This window comes from Mchenga conophoros, linkage group LG3 (genome assembly GCF_057382185.1).
Source record: "Mchenga conophoros isolate Kocher_MC1m ecotype Shallow Benthic linkage group LG3, M_conophoros_male_GT1.1, whole genome shotgun sequence".
In the NCBI taxonomy this organism is placed as follows: Eukaryota; Metazoa; Chordata; class Actinopteri; order Cichliformes; family Cichlidae; genus Mchenga; species Mchenga conophoros.
In genome coordinates, this window is record NC_140528.1 from 47,878,080 (window position 1) to 47,894,684 (window position 16,605).

The 16,605-nt window shown below is 38.0% G+C and overlaps 1 protein-coding gene across 1 annotated transcript; it reads right to left on the reverse strand.

The window, feature by feature from the left end:
• Positions 1-611: 611 nt before the first annotated feature.
• Positions 612-7,870, reverse strand: LOC146579098 (low affinity immunoglobulin gamma Fc region receptor III-like). Its single transcript, XM_085267913.1, has 7 exons — positions 7,834-7,870; positions 7,468-7,527; positions 6,991-7,245; positions 6,512-6,760; positions 5,927-6,097; positions 5,407-5,481; positions 612-673 (listed from the first exon to the last, which is right to left on the reverse strand). The coding sequence occupies exons 1-7, from the start codon at positions 7,862-7,864 to the stop codon at positions 612-614; spliced, it is 903 nt and encodes a 300-aa protein (XP_085124039.1). The 5' UTR covers positions 7,865-7,870.
• Between the last annotated feature and the right edge of the window lie 8,735 nt (positions 7,871-16,605).

Sequence of the window (16,605 nt, forward strand, 5' to 3'; positions counted from 1 at the left end):
CTATGTAAAAATATATTTAACAGACAAACAACTGAGAAATAATAATGAAGAGGATTTGTTTTCCACATCCCTATTCAATTTCAAATCTTAGCATCCTGTTGCTCTTGTACAGTTCTATGTATTCCAGGAGTTATAGGCTTTATTGTAGTAAATCCAGCCAGTGCACAGGTTGGTAGCTTCATGTACTCTTGTGGAAAAAAATGTGTACCTCATGATTCAGTAGTTTGTAGACCCTTTCTTACCAGCAATAGCATGAATGACATTATCCATGTCTTGCATTGTTGTGGAAGAGTCTTGGCCCACCTTTCTTTGCAACATTGCGTCACTTCATTCAGGTTTATGAGAATTTCTTTATGCATAGCTTGTTTAAGGTTTTTTATGTTGTAGAGTTACTGGTGTCCTTGTCCTATTGCATGACTCAATTTCAGACATGCTTTACTTATCGGAGTGACGGCCTTACACTTGACTCTATGATGAGGAATTTCATCACCATGCTTGACAGTCTGTATGAGGTGTTTGCGCTGATATACAAAGTAGCAAAACTGATATGCTGATATGCAAAACATGGAGCGGTGTATTATTGCCAAATATTTTAGCTTTTTTTTTCTATTTTATCCAATGGACATTGCTCCAATAGTCTTGTGGCTTGTAGTATCTAGGTATGAACACAAACCTGACAACACAACACAATGATAAAAACCAGCACTAAGAGACTACAAAGCAATCGTACAGTGATTCTACTTTAGAAACACGAACAGGTAGAAACCTAGCAGATTAACTGCTAATCTGTTTTTTACCTTTTGAAGTTCAGGGTCTGGCTACTGGCCTGGGGTCAGCATTCATTCAGCTGGGTTTTTTACTAGCTTAGTGTTAGCATGTGTAGGATTGTTTAGCTTATTTTAGAGTTTAGAAATGTGTTAACATAGAATGTAGAACTATTGTAGAGATACTGCCCTTAATATTATAAAGGCCTCATTGTGTTGTGAACTTAGGAGTAAGATTGTAGGAGACCCCTCCCCCACTGAGTGGAAATTCCCCAGAGGATGTTTAGGTTGGGGGTCTCAAGATTTGTAACTTGATAACTGTGGTCTGGAAGGGAGATGGGTTTTATGACCTCTAGGGAGTCACCTACACCCACAGTGTTTTAACTGTCACGCACACACATCCACACGCACACTCACTCATGTGCACTCACACATACACACAGGTATGCGTACACAGTCACACACGAGCACTCACATAGACACGTGGGAACGCGCACATGTAGGCATTCATGTGCTCGTGCACATAGACACAGACATAGAATTTGCAGCACACCGTGGGGGGGGGGGGTGTAAGTATTGAGTTGTATTTTTGTTATTGACCAAATACTTATTTTCCACCCTGATTTACGAATAAATTCTTTACAAATCCTACCATGTGAATTCATGGATTTTTTTTTCACATTCTGTCTCTCACAGTTGAAGTGTACCTCTGGTGCAAATTACTGACCTCTGTCATCATTTTAAGTGGGGGAACTTGCACAATCGGTGGCTGACTAAATACTTTTTTGCCCCACTGTAGATAGTTTGGAAACCAACACGTAATGACCCTCTATGTCTATCCCCCATCTTCTGGTGGATGCCTTCAATATGATAATGTTATCATGTTATCATGTTATCATACTGGCCCGGGACACGGTGCAGGTGAGATGGACTCACCTGCACGGCATCTACAATAACACCTCTCCAGCTTAAAACCTGTGCTCTTCTTGTGTTGTTGTTGGTGGTGATGTGTAGGGCTGGCAGCGGGAGAACTGCAGCTGTTGAATGTAGTGTTACAGCAACCGTGTAATTATTGTAAGAACAAATGATGCTGCGAAGCATGAAAATGCCATCAGGTCTGCCGTGGTGGTTTGGTTATCAAGTTTTTATTATTTTTTTATTTTTTATTTTTTTTAATAAAAATCTTAAAGTGCAAGCAAACCAGTAAACAAATTAAAACAAACAAGTACCGTTGAGAAACTATAATACTAAAATTACAATTAAAATTCTAAACAACAAAAACAACTGGTGTAAAATATAATTAATTAAAATATAATTAATATGTAAGCAACTTAACAACCCCCAAAGCCTCTAAGTCATGTCATGTGACAGTGCAGCACCTAAAGACAAGATGGGGGAGGAGGAGCAAAATGTTCCTGTTCTTCACTGACACGGGAGCGGCGAGTCCAGCAACCTGGCCGTTTCATCTTTGCCGAAACCATTGCAAACGAGCAGAACTTAAAGTAAAGACTCAGTCTGCATGCCTAGGTCCTTGGAACTGATTGGAACACCTGAATTCAATGATCTGGATAGGTGAATAGTTTTGGCCGTATAGTCCCTCTGTCACACTGCATCTCTGCTTCGGTTCAAATGGAGATTTACAGGTAATTTTAGCTGTCGCCACAGCAGCAATAGCGCTTAAAACAAAAAGCATTGCAGTATAACTTCTTAGTATATAATAACCCGCTGCCTTTAAAACAAGCCCTGTTGGTGTTAAGCTGAAGCTCATATGGGAAAACAATTGTCTGAAATGCTCTCAATAGATATTCTATTTTTTTTAACAAAAAATAAAAAAGTTGATAACTTCTTCCTTTTCAAAGATAAGTTTTTGTGATTTAACAATTCAAATATTTAGATTGGAAGTCTGCTTGCCTGCATTTGAAAACAATTATTAAAACCAACATTTAAATATGTATTTCTATTTTGTTTAATTAACAAAGATTTATGTCATCTAAATACATAACTGGGTCACATGGTCATGTCTGAAATAATAATAAGACTTAGATTTACAATCAGTAGCACTGCAACACAGGCAAAAGAAACAGTATAAGGTGGACATTGTAATGCATCCAAAAAACAATAAAACTTGAAAAAAAAATTCAAAAGGCTTCAGATTTATGTCTTAACTTTTTCTGTATTCAGATGCATTTTTCTGCTGTCAATGACCTGGAAGACAAACAAAAATGTGATGTTGTTTGGCTTGCTTTGATGTCTACAAATGTCCCGTTGCTGTAGTCTGTAAGGCGAAAATTACCTCGGTCTTTCTTATGATATGCAACAGTAGCATATGTTGTTTTCTCTGGATCGGATTCATTTGTCCTTTTACAAACTGACAAATAAGAGAAGAACATGACAAACTATATGTATCAGCCACATACACTTTAATACTAAAGCAGTATGTAGACAGATACACTGTAATTACTAAGCACACAGACACAGAATATCACCTGTGTGAAAACAAAACAACGAATCAGCTTACTTAAACATGGCTATTATAGTTTCTGTGGTTATGTGCTTTCAGTTTCCTTTTAATGTAGAATGAAGTTCCTGCCACACAATGTTTCTCACTCATCTCAAAATGATCTGTACTAAAATTGCAATATAAGTAGTTCACCACAGTGAGTGCATTTACAAATGACAGCATGTCTATTCTGGTATAAGTAACACTCATGTTTGAACAGAGATATAACGTCGTCAGTTCACTTTATTACTCAGGACATCTTAAAAAATAGATGCGATAGATGTGAAATACGTAATAGTGAAAACCAGTGACTGGAATTAAGCAAAAATCCTAATAAAGGGTGCAACAGAAAAATAGTCTAAGTGCCTTTTGGTTTGATGAACTGCTGTACTTCGAGACCAGCAGGTTTAGGGAAGTCATTTATGGGGTCACACTCTGACCTGACACACACACACACACACACACACACACCACACACACACACACACACAAGGTACTTTTTGTTTGTATGTAGACGTCATATGTTAATGAACCTATGTATATTCATGTAACCTCAATAAAAGAGTAGTGTTACGGGGGAGCGGACGAGAGCAACTGGGGTCAAGCGAAGGAACGTCGTTTGTCTGGTTCTCTCCCGTGCACGAGAAACATGAAGAACTTTGCCTACTTCGTGTCTTGCTTGCTGTGTAATTATATTGTCTTCAACGTTCCAGCGGATGGGTTCAAGCTACAAACCTGTCACTAGCCCTTATTAATGAAAAAAATATATTATCCATCCATATAACATATTTCACATATTTTGTGCTTCTGCCAGCGAATCACACAAAATAACTTAATGCAAATAAGTTACCTCTCTCCCTCTTTGGTTTGACTGTGACAGCAGCATATGTAACACTGTCTGAATCAGCTACATTTGCTCTCTGATGTTCTGTAACAATATAAAAATACATTTCACCTCTTAATTCAACACAAGAAGCAATAAATCCTTTGATTAATGGTAAGATGGAGCTAAGACATTATTATTATGGATATTAAAGGTTTTATAGACATACAGTGGTGTAAAAACCTGTTTTTCCCTTTCCTGATTTCCTGATTTCCTCTTTTTTTGTCAGACAGCATCTCATCAGAATCAGGTCAGGACTTGTACTAGGCCACTCCAGAGTCTCCATTTTGTTTTTCTTAAGCCATTCAGAGAGGACTTACTCATTTGTTTTTGATCATTATCCTGCTGCAGAATCTTCAAGTGGGCTTAAGCTTGAGGTCATGAACAGCTAGCTGTACATTCTCCTTCAGGATGTTTTGGTCTTCCAGGTCCTAAGACAGCAAAACAGCCCCAGGCCATCACACAGCCACCACCATATTTTACTGCTGTTATGATGTGCCTTTTCTGAAATGTTGTGTTACTTTTACACCACTTGGGAGACACACTTTCTAAAAAGATCAACTTTTGTCTTGCCAGTCCAAAGAGTATTTTCCAGAGTCCAAAAGTCTTGGGGATAATCAAGACAATTTCTGGCAAAATTGAGAGAAGACTTTAAGTTTCTTTTGCTCAGCAGTGCTTTTCATCTTGGACATTTTTGCCCAGTCTTATTTCTTATGGTGGAGTCATGAACACTGACTGTAACTGAGGCAAGTGAGGCCTGCACTTTTTCGCCATTATAATGGCTCTCATTGTGGTTTGGTGGAGTCCCACAGATTTAGATGTGGGTTAAGCTTTTCCAGTCTGATCGATGCCAGTTATGTTTTTTCTCACTTCTTTCAGAATTTTCTTGGATACCGACATGATGTCATGGCATGAACAGGTGTGGCAGTAAGTAGGCCTGTGTGTGGTTCACTTTTTCACACAGGGGGCATGTAGGTTTGGATCCCCAGCTTAATATTAAACACCTTCATTTAGAAACTGCATTTTGTGTTTAATTACATTTTCTTTGTCTAATATTTAAATTTGTTTGATGATCTGAAACATTTAAGTGTGACAAACACAAAAAAATAGGAATTCAGGATGGGGGCCAAAACTTTTTCACACCACTTTACATTATGCTACGTACATTATACTCTAACACCTACATGCATTACAATAGTATGCTTATTGCTATTTTCAACCACACTATGGTATAAAACAAGATATTATGTAATAAGTACCTGTTTTCTTGTTGTTTTTTCTGTCATTATCACGTTTATCCATGATTAGATCAGGTACCCTGACATCTTCATACACTGAAACAAATAAACATATGACACCAATGTATACACATGTATAGATATAAAGTAATATTAGTAGAGTAGACATAAAAAGATACATACTTTAAAAACAGTAATCTTTACAGTCAATGTATTCATTAGACTTCAGGAAAAAGAATTTCAATAAAGTCTAGAGGCTTGAGTTAATGCCTCACTTGAAATTACAACTATGCTTCAAGAGGAGTAATTACTACTACTAGTAATTTTATATAATAGTATTGTTATGCAGTGTGGTTTCTGTTCATTTACCATGTGATTCTCACCTGGTGCTGATGTCCCCGAGAAAGCCCATGCTATTAGATAGAAAAATAGATAAACAGAGAGATCAAATGTGAGAACTACCAAATGTGTTGGGTTTTAGAATGATTCCTTTATAGGGAAGCATTCTATATAGAATAAAGTAAATCATTTTTTTCTATACCTCTATTTTTCCGGCAGTAAAGTGCTCCAATAACTACCAGCACAGCTACACCTAATATGGTAAAGACAGACGGCAACAAGACTGAGGGCTCAGTGGAGTTGGGTGTCTCCTCAGGAGTTCTTTCATTATCTGTAGGTATTGTTTCTTGAGGTGTAGTAGGAATATTCACTGCTAACACAACAAAATCATTAGTATGGCAATATTCAAGTTTCCTCCTGGAGATTATCAGTCAAAGAAAAAAAGCACTTATCAAAACCTCTTAGTATTTATTCTGTGACAATATAATGTTTCATAATTAATGTCATTTTGTCAAACAGATCTTGGCAAAACAATCAACCTTTTTGTTTTGTCTCAATTGACTTTTTTGTTTTCCAGATTGTCATGCAGGCAATAAATTAAAGATTTTTTTACTAGAAGATGAATCCTGGTGAGCCTTGGTTTATATGGTACATTGCGATTTTGTTTTAGCATCACATTTTTAGACTAATTATTGCGTAAAGCTAAAAGAGCAGAAGAGGGGAAGTACTATGTGCGTGCTCTTTCTTTTATACACAATTATACGTCAAATATGTGGTTATTACTCACCCCCAACAGTCAGCCAACTCTCTGGTGATTTCCCTTGAGATTCAGTAAAGATGCACTTGTATAGTCCTTCATTAGACTTGGAAATATTGGGAATGGTTATTTTTCCTACATATCCAGTTTCCAAGTAGTGGCCATCTTTATAAAAATCAGCTGCAAGACTGGAAGGTATTGTTTTTTTCTTGCAGCCCAAAGCAATATTGTCTCCCTCCATAACAGGAAAAGCAGGGATCTCCAGGATCACATCTCCACCTAAAAAAAAAAAAAAGACAGCAACAATTATAATGATGAATACAGTGATCCCCTCCCCCCCAATAAATAAATAAATAAATAAATAAAAAAATACAAATTCCATTTAATACAAAGTCCATGTGTAAATGTGACTAAAGTGAAGATGACTGTAAAAATATTTTTAACTGAAGGCAATCTTGAGATTTTGACATAATACTGGGATTTTTTAAACTGGCGGTTACTAAACATACTAGTGATGGTGATGTTGACAGTGCTGCTTTTCTCTCCGTCTTCTTTTTCACACCAGTATTCTCCACTGTGTGACTTAAAGGCAGGTTTAATGTACAAAGTTCTTGTTGATGTTTCCCACTGAGTAGAATTTAAACCAAGCTTTTTGATCACTCTCCATTCTGCTGGGCCATGAAACCCCGAGCAGTTTAATGAGATGGAGTCATATTCAAAGAACTGCAGTCTATTTGGATGAACATGAAGATAAGCTCCTTCTGCTGCACAGATAATTACAAAAAGAAGAAGAAGAAAAGAAAAGAAAAAATAAAGTCAGTTGATATTCACTGTTCAAAGAAAAGTGAAATGAAAAAGTCACATGAAGTTACACGAAAAGCAAAGACAGCCATCATTGTTCAAATTATGAACCTCAGGATAGAAAATACATACAGTAACTACATCCTTATTTTTTTACAATTTATATATCAAAAATTTCTCCTTACATTTCTGAACATAGCACCATTTCTGATCTTCAGCTATGAGCAGAAAGAGTATCATCACCACTGCAGACACAAAAAGAAAACCTTGATCAACACAACTAGTCGATATCAAATTTAGCTTAGCTTTTAGTGAGATATTTCAACCATTTTCCAACTTTTTCAATAAATACATATTGTAAACACTGACTAAAAGTAGGATTCATGTTTTGATAACAGTAATATATTATGTAATCACACACACTAATTCACAATTCAAACACGTGAAATCTTTTAAATTTTTACAGTATTAAACACGTAGACAAAGACTGTTTTTGTTGTATCTTAAGATTTTGAAATTGAATTGAGATGGAAAGAAGAATCAGCACTTACTCTGTTTCACACCCAGCCCTGTGACCTCCATGTTACCCCTCACATGTCTCAAGATATCACTGAGTAAAAGCACAATATCACAGATGCGAAGGTGCAGTACTTCCTTTTTCCTGTTCAGTGTAGAAGCTACCTCGACTTCTGGGGATTTTTTTTCCTCCACGTGATTAACTTTTATGGGGAACAAAGGGAAACTTGTAAATAACTCATGAGAGAATAAAGTTACGTTGAAACCAAGCACACCATTGTTTTTCTTGTGACATTACCAATAAGTTTGATGTGTCACATGGCCTTCTTCCTATTGGAAAAACAAAAGTTATATCCAAGATGGCCGACTTCTAAATGGCCACCATGGTCACCACCCATCTTGAGGAGTTTGCCCCCTCACATATACTAATGTGCCACAAACAGGACTTTAATATCACCAACCATTCCCATGTTATTACGGTGTATCCATATAAATGGCCCTCCCTGTAGTTTCAAAGACGATTTAGAGTGGTATGTAAAAGATTTAAAACCCATTTGCTTATGAATACTTAACTTTCAGCTCCCAAAAAGTTGATTCTGTTCACTGAGAATCCTCAGTGATAGCAACCCCACCAGGTGTGGAAGGCCCTCATCAACTACAAAGGCCAGAACCCCCCAACTTCTGACAGGAGCCTTAAACTCGCAGGGGGGTCTTCCTTTCTCAGTTTCAGACCACCCCTCCCTGACCCCCCCTCACCCACCACACCCCCTCTCCCTCAAGAAACATGAGGTCAGGACGAGACTGAGAGCGCAGACCAACTGGCAGGAATCCTCAACAGGCTGTTTAACCTCTCAATCAGGTCCCACACCTCCAGACTCACAAACAGCTCCTTCCCCTGGGCCATGCGGACTGGCAGTAAACACTGTCCCACACCCCACTCTTGCCCACCCACCTCACCAATCTGAGCCATGGTTTCAGTAACCCCCATCACTCAGGAAACTCATACAGAGACTTCAGACACAGACTAAGACTATGTGCACTACTTCCGAGCACTTTGAAACTATCTTGTTGTCTAATGTGTGCCTTTATTATTTTTGTATACATTTCTCTTGTTTTGTATATATCACTCTTGATTGTGTATATTTTTTCTGTTTACTATCTATTCCTGATGTCTACTATTTATATTTTATTCACACACAGTTGGTGTGGAGCACCCACAATTTTGTTGTCCATGTACAATGACAATGAAGGGCTACTCTGTTCTTTTCTATATGCGATCTCAGCTCTGAACTTCACTATTCACCCGGGCCACGTGCCCCTCTCCACGCTTCACCCCACCTTATGAGAAAGTAAGACTGTGCACGTATTGCTGTTTATCACCTGGATTTCCCGCCTGGAATTCTCGCCTAACGGCTTTTTTCTCGCTGCGGAGACACTGAGCCTCCTGGCTCCAGTCCCCTGCTTAGCCTCCCTGTTTCCAGCCACTTCTGGGTTCCTGTACCGGCAGTCACCCAGTATCGGGTTCTGTACTAGCTCTGTTCTGGACTCTCACACCTCATAGTAAATGACTTTGTGGTTATAGCATTCATAGAACTGTAAATGCTCATAGCATTGCTTAGTTAATAGTGTTACTCTTGCTTTAAGTACTTAACTATCGCCTGTGCATGGTTTAGGTTTACAGTGTTTAGTGATTATTGTTTTTCACAGTTCTCACTCTGTAAATAAAGCACTGCTTTCACAGGCAGCCTGTGTCTCTGTGTGCTGTCTGCATCTGAGTCCTTATACCTGGTGGCCCCTGTCTGATTGCACTTTGAACAGTGCACATACCAAAATTTTGACTCAACATATTAGCTTGGGTATATATTAACCGGCATTGTCTATAGATGTCCATATCATCAGACAAATCATCATATATGTAGTGACCTAATGATTTAACAGCAGTTTGCACTTTAAGAACAGAGCCCGCCAGAGAAAATTCAGGAATAACTCAATTCTGGCAATCAAAATATTACTCTTCTTGGCATTGGATATCAAACTCCTGCTCATATTGAGAGCAGGCCCTCAATAATTGTTGAAGGACAGCACTTTATGGGGAAAAGATTACTAAATTATCTGCGTATATCAAATGGTTGACTATGGTATTGCCAATTGCACAACCTGTTACACATCCCAAAAGGTTGATTCTGTTCATCTGTACGTAGCGTTTTCAGTGGCAGAAACATTTCGTCACTCATCCTGTTAGGGTACCTAGGTCGTTGACCCAGTGTTTTCAGTTTTGTACCATTATTTGTGTTCTCATCTTGGTTTATTAATGTGAAGGTTTTGGTTTCTGTTTGGCATTTCTATTTTTCCCGGTTCTTCTTGGTTTATGATTTTGTAGTTCTTAAGTTTGGGTTTCCATACTCCCTCTGTTCTGTGTTCAGTCGGTGTCTGTGTCTGCCCTGGTCCCACGTCTCTGTTCCCTCTGTTAAAGTGTCTGCTTGTGAGTCTGTGTCTGTAAGCCCAATCTGTGTTTCCTGTTTTACTTTGAAAGTCCGTGTCCTATGTTAATGGATCTGGTTTTGCGTCCCTCGTCTCGTTAACCCTGAATTGCCCCAGCTGTGTTTCCCTTCTGTTTCTCATTCACTGATTGCTCACTCTGTGTATTTAAGCCCTGTGTTTTCATCTGTTCATGTTGCATGTTTCATGTTGTTCTAGTGTCTTATCATGCTGTGTGTTCTGTCAGTCAGCCTGTTTGGTTTTGTAGTTTTCAGTTGAGTTTTTGGTTTTGTTTTAGTTAATTTTCTGCTTCTAACAATTTCCCCAGACGCATACGTTATTTGTTATTGCGCACTTCTTTTTTTGTCTCAAGTAGCCAGTATCGTCGTTGCGCCCACCTTTTTTTCAGAAGTGCAAAAGGCCTCAGACACATAAACATATGTGCCCCAACTAGTCAGCAAAATTAAGCCATCAGGCGCTTGATATTTGTTAGGAAAGCGTGAGAACTTCATAGAAGGCGTTTTACAGGTCCAAGGTGTGTTTATGTCTTTTAAAATATACTAATAGCCATCCTGACACAAGAGTATCGTTGTACTGTGTGTCTAATGTTAGAGAAATCATCCCCCTACTTTAGTTCATATGCTAACATAGTGAGAATCTATATCATGCTTTGAAAATGTGATACGTGTAATGTGATCATCAAAGAATGTGATTTTAAAAACTTATTTTTATGCTTTAAAAGTATGTCAGACTATCATTAAACACTTATTTGTATGTCAGCTGTCAGTTTCCACTGTGAGGAACATAGTGACGAAATGGAAGACCACAGGCACAGTTCTAGTTAAGGCCGGAAGTGACAAGTCAAGGAAAATCTTAGATAAGCAGAGGCGAAGGATGGTGAGAACAGTCATAATCAACCCAAAGACCTGCAACATCATCTTGCAGCAGATGGAGTCACTGTGCATCGTTCTACCATTCGGCGCACTTTACACAAGGAGATGCTGTATGCGAGAGTGATGCAGAGGAAGCCTTTTCTCCACCCACAGCACAAACAGAGCCGCTTGAGGTTTGCTAATGCACATTTGGACAAGCCAGCTTCATTCTGGAATAAGGTGCTGTGGACTGATGAAACTAAAATTGAGTTATTTGGACATAACAAGGGGCGTTATGCATGGAGGAAAAAGAACACAGCATTCCAAGGAAAAACTGCTATCTACAGTAAAATATAGTGGTGGCTCCATCATGCTGTGGGGCTGTGTGGCCAGTGCAGGGACTGGGAATCTTGTCAGAGTTGAGGGACACATGGATTCCACTCAGTATCAGCAGATTCTGGAGACCAATGTCCAGGAATCAGTGACAAAGCTAAAGCTGCACCGGGGCTCTCTTACAACAAGAGAACGAACCGAAACACTGCTCATAATCCACTAAGGCATTCATGCAGAAGAACAAGTACAACGTTCTGGAATGGCCATCTCAGTCCCCAGACCTGAATATTATTGAAAACCTGTGGTGTGAGTTAAAGAGAGCTGTCCATGCTCAGAAGCCATCAAACCTGAATGAACTAGAGCTGTTTTGTAAAGAGGAATGGTCCAAAATACCTTCAACCACAATCCAGACTCTCATTGGAACCTACAGGAAGCGTTTAGAGGCTGTAATTCCTGCAAAAGGCGGATCTACTAAATATTGATTTCATTTCCTTTTTTTTTTTTTTGTGGTGCCCAAATTTATGCACCTGCCTGATTTTGTTTGAACAATTATTGCACACTTTCTGTAAATCCAATAAACTTCATTTCACTTGTCTAATATCACTGTGTGTGTCTCCTATATGATATATTTAACTGACATTTTTTTATTGTAACAACCAGTGATTTATACAGGAAAATAATGACTATTACAAGGTTGCCCAAACTTTTGCATCCCACTGTAACTTCCAGTCTCATTTTGCTTTATACATTTTAGTCTTAGACAGTGAGCTGCTCGACATGAGTAGGGACTCCACAATATTCTCATATAAGGAACACAACTCAGCCGCATGTTGGGGATTTTTACAATTAACATGTAAATGCATCTTTCGGTAGCTCAATCCTATCAGAATATACCAGAAGGTCCTCCTCAATCAGGTTAGACCAATTTTCCCCTCAAATATATTATTAATCTAAGGCAATTTGCCCAAATTTACAGATAAAGAGATACAGGAACATGATCAGTAAGAGCAAAATGCTAATTAATGCTCATAAACTCTAATGAGTCCTGAGCTGTGCAGATACAATGATCTAACCATGATGTTGTGTGCCATGCTTCTCTAATATGTGTGTATATTATCAGGCAAAAAGACTTTACTGGAGAGATTTAAGCCATTATCAGAGCAGCACTGCAGTAAATGACTTGCAAATAAAGATCTACCATCAGATACATCCGCATTCCGACGCTTGCCCCAACCTGATGCAGAAGCCGGGTCGCCTGGATTCCGCCAGAGATTCCACAGGAGCCGATGCTGCTGTCTACATTGGCTTACTCTAACCCCATTTAGCTACCCCTGGTGCTTGTAATGGGTTTTCATGTTGTTACAGTGTGAACATTTATGTGCTTTTTGTACTAAGGAGTTTTTGTTTTCTGTTCTCATACTGATCCCCTATAAGGAGCTCAGTCTGAGTGGAGTTCTCTTTTTTTCTCCTCCTCTTGCCTACTGTGTTGTACATTTCACTGTTTTTCTTTAATGCTACCTGTTCTGACCTGTCTCCCCGGTGTGATGTTTTTGTAATGTGTGTGTATGATTGAAAGAGGTCCAATTTCACTGCAGGCAACTGCAAGTGACAAATAAAGCTTCATCATCATCATTATCATCATCGATCAGGGGACGACGGTTGGGCACGCAGGCCCTTTTCTACTGTGAAGGAAGCCGCCAGTGCTGTCGGCTCCTGTGCGTCTTCATCCTCCCATCTTAATATTCTACGTATTTTTCTATTCTATATTCTAGTTTTTATGTTTTTACAATGCTGTCTCCCTGATTTTTTTTGTTGTTGTTTTGCAGATTTGTCACACGTTTCAGATCAATCACAATAGACGAAGATAACATGAGTAAATATAAATTGCCGTTTTAAATAATGATTTCATCTATTAACAGAAAAAAATCTATCAAAACCTATGTGGAAAAAGTATGTGACTCAAAAAAAACGTTGTGCCACCCCCTTCACTGCCAAGTTTTCTTTTCATTTTTTCTTTTATATTTACTTTTCCTTCTTTGCTCCCATTTATAAATTTTATAATCATTTAGTTTATGATACTCGTGATAATCTGTCAAAGACCACATCTACCACATTTTCTTAAAAGATTCTCTCTCTGGTGTGTTGATTTACCTCCTGTTACTACGTCTAAAGGTCAATTCTAATAAACACAGTTAAAATTAAAGGCAGGTATGTTGTTGCTGCAACATATCTGATTTATAGCAGTCTCAGATTTAATATTATCAGCATGTTGATGGGACTGAACAACAGACAGCCTTCCAATTTCCTACATTTTTTTTTCTTTTTCTGTGTGTGTGTGTGTGTGTGTGTGTGTGTTTGGGGGGGGTTGTGTGGTTTTTCATTTTGTGTATTTTAATTAGCTTACAGCAGTTCTTCAATTTGACTTTGAGGCAAAAGTCAAAGGTTAGGTATGTATCCGTATTAAATAATTACTCTAGGGTGATTGCAATTAAAAGAGATAGTGTGGCAGACCACCAGGTGGCTCCACTCACACCCAAGGTCAAGGGGAGTGCTGGGGTGGAGGTTTTGGTGCTTTTTGTATGTGGAGTTGTTGTGAAGCTGTGAATAAAGAAGTTGGAGTGAGACATATTGAGACCTCTCCTGTTGTCTTTACATTCCTCCACAATAGCAAGATTTTATAAATGGACTTTGACCAGGCAACTTACTTTCCTCTGAGGTGAGCTGACATTCTGCCACACTCCATGGTATGTACGTATGATTTGATAAAATTCCTGTTAATGATAATTTGCAATGACAGTAATACCTAACAATGCATAACAATTCATAATATCTTACAATTTATTTATTTATTTGTATTTATTTATCTCTTTCTATATTTGTATTAGTTTCTGATGGTGGTACACAGTGACTGTTTTTACAAAAACGGCATTAATACAGATAATTGATATTAAGTATACAGTGCAATTTATAGCAGATACGTTGTACAGTAAAATGACTGCTTACACATTTCCTGAATGCTTCAAAAATCCAAGCTAAATAATCCCTTAGAAAAAGGAAAGATCTCCTAAACACACCACTGTGTCTTTTTCTTTTATTCTTATTTAAGTAGACTTTGCTGATCTCTGTAATACTACATCAATTACATTTTTTGTTTTTTTGGTTTTTACATAAGCCAAAAATGAGGACATGTATCTTTTGCTGGGTTTTTCTTTGCATCCTGTTGTATTCAGGTAATGTATATTTAACATACTTGTAACAACTTGTAAAAGTTTTCATCAAGATCTAATGGCATCACTAATACTACAGTATTGATGGTTTTTCATATGCTAAGACCTACATAAATCTTAAGCACTTGCTAACATGATTTCTTTGATAACTATGCTGTATAATTATGTGCTTACATTTCTACTCTAGATAATGGGATTGGCCACCACACTGCAAATTGTGTCTATTTTAGAACAGCCTCTTATATGAGCATTATCTCTAAAAGATATGTAAAAAAGAAAAGAAAAGAAACTGACATGATATTGTTTTAAATCTGTTGGGTTTATATTACCATGCACCCACTTCGGATACTACCAGTCAATACATTGGGTGTTATTATCAGAAATCATTTCCATAGATATGGGCCAGGAGGGACCTTCTCTACCTCCTAGTTTGTTCAGAAGGTTGTTCTCATCCATCCAGATGGAGGATCACTAACAGGAGCAAGGGAAGACTCCAGAATCCACTCTGGCTGGAATCTGGTGAATACAGCAGTGTTTACAGGTAAGACCATTTAAACGGACAGCATTTATAGAATGACTATTAAAAGTCAGCGAGTGTCAGTAATGTTAATGTGGTTATGTTAGTAATACACCGAGTGCTAATATAACAGCTGTAAGATGCATTTGTAGATATTATTACGTGTTTTACCGTCTTTATGGTGCTAGCTTAAAGTTACGGTGTAAACGTTAGCTTATATTGGAGTAAAGCTGTTACTGGTTAAACGATGTTAGCACAGAAATATTAGCTTCTGTCATGACTGATGAAGTTACTAGTTAATAAAGTTTCCAGTAAAGTGTTTAATCGCAGCCAGATCGCAGAATCGCAGAGTCAGGATTGAGTCAGGCTGCATCAGCTGAATCTGTTATTTGTAAATATCAGTATGTTTTATTCAGGTGTGGGGAAAATACATAGGAGTGCAGCGAAGCGAGATACCAGATTAATCCCTGTCCAAAGGTATCATACTTAAATCGGACTACTGAACCTGCCACATCAGCCTTTTGTGAGGTCTGTTTAAAGTCGACTAAAAATGAACTGCAGGTTCCTGAGAGGTGGACTGTGAGCACAGAAACACATGTTCATACATACAGCTGTAGCATATGGAACGCCAGGACTGACATAATGAATTAATTAAATACACCATTAAATAATTAATTAAATATGGCAAAAAAAATAATAGGAAATAATTAATTAAAATGGAAAATAATTAATTAAATTAATATTTTTGACACGTTTAATTAATTATTGCCACATTTACATAATTAATTAATGTGTATTTAATTAATTAATTTTGGCACACTTGACTCCTTCAGGTCTCACCATGAAATAATTTTATCTGTCAACCTCACCGATCAAACTCAGGGGGCGGGGTTAACACTGATCGAGTCAAAACCATTGCTTTGGCCTGGTGGCCATCGTTTTTAGAAGGCATTTCTGCACACAAACAACTGGCATGTGGAAACTAACTGAACTGTACTTTGAAAAACCCTGTTTGTGTGTCACCAAATATAGTTTTAATGTTTTTTAGCCGAGAATGTAGGGGTTTAATCTTCAGATATCTGGTCGGTTTGTCAAGATACAGCCTCTTTACAAAAGTGTGTCGATGATTTCGGAGATGTCTGCCCAGCTCAGTCTCACAGCAAAGCATGGGATAGACCCGCTCGCAGACACAGACCTTCAAAGTAAAACAGGAAATTCACAAACACAAACTCAGAGAGACAAACAAAGCACCAGGGTAACGACACAGGAAATAAACCTAGAACTGGAAACCCTGACAATGAAACCTACATACTAATAAAGATAACCATGAAGAAATTAAACATCAGATCAGCTAATAATAATAAACACAATGTCAAACAC

Bases quoted from the DNA above. Each gene is read 5' to 3' on its own strand.
- LOC146579098 (XM_085267913.1), bottom strand. From the start codon at position 7,864: ATGGAGGTCACAGGGCTGGGTGTGAAACAGA. The intron at 7,246-7,467 runs GTAAGGAGAAAT...TTATCTGTGCAG, and splicing joins ATGGTGCTATGTTCAGAAAT to CAGAAGGAGCTTATCTTCAT. The intron at 6,761-6,990 runs GTATGTTTAGTA...TTTTTTTTTTAG, and splicing joins TGTCAACATCACCATCACTA to GTGGAGATGTGATCCTGGAG.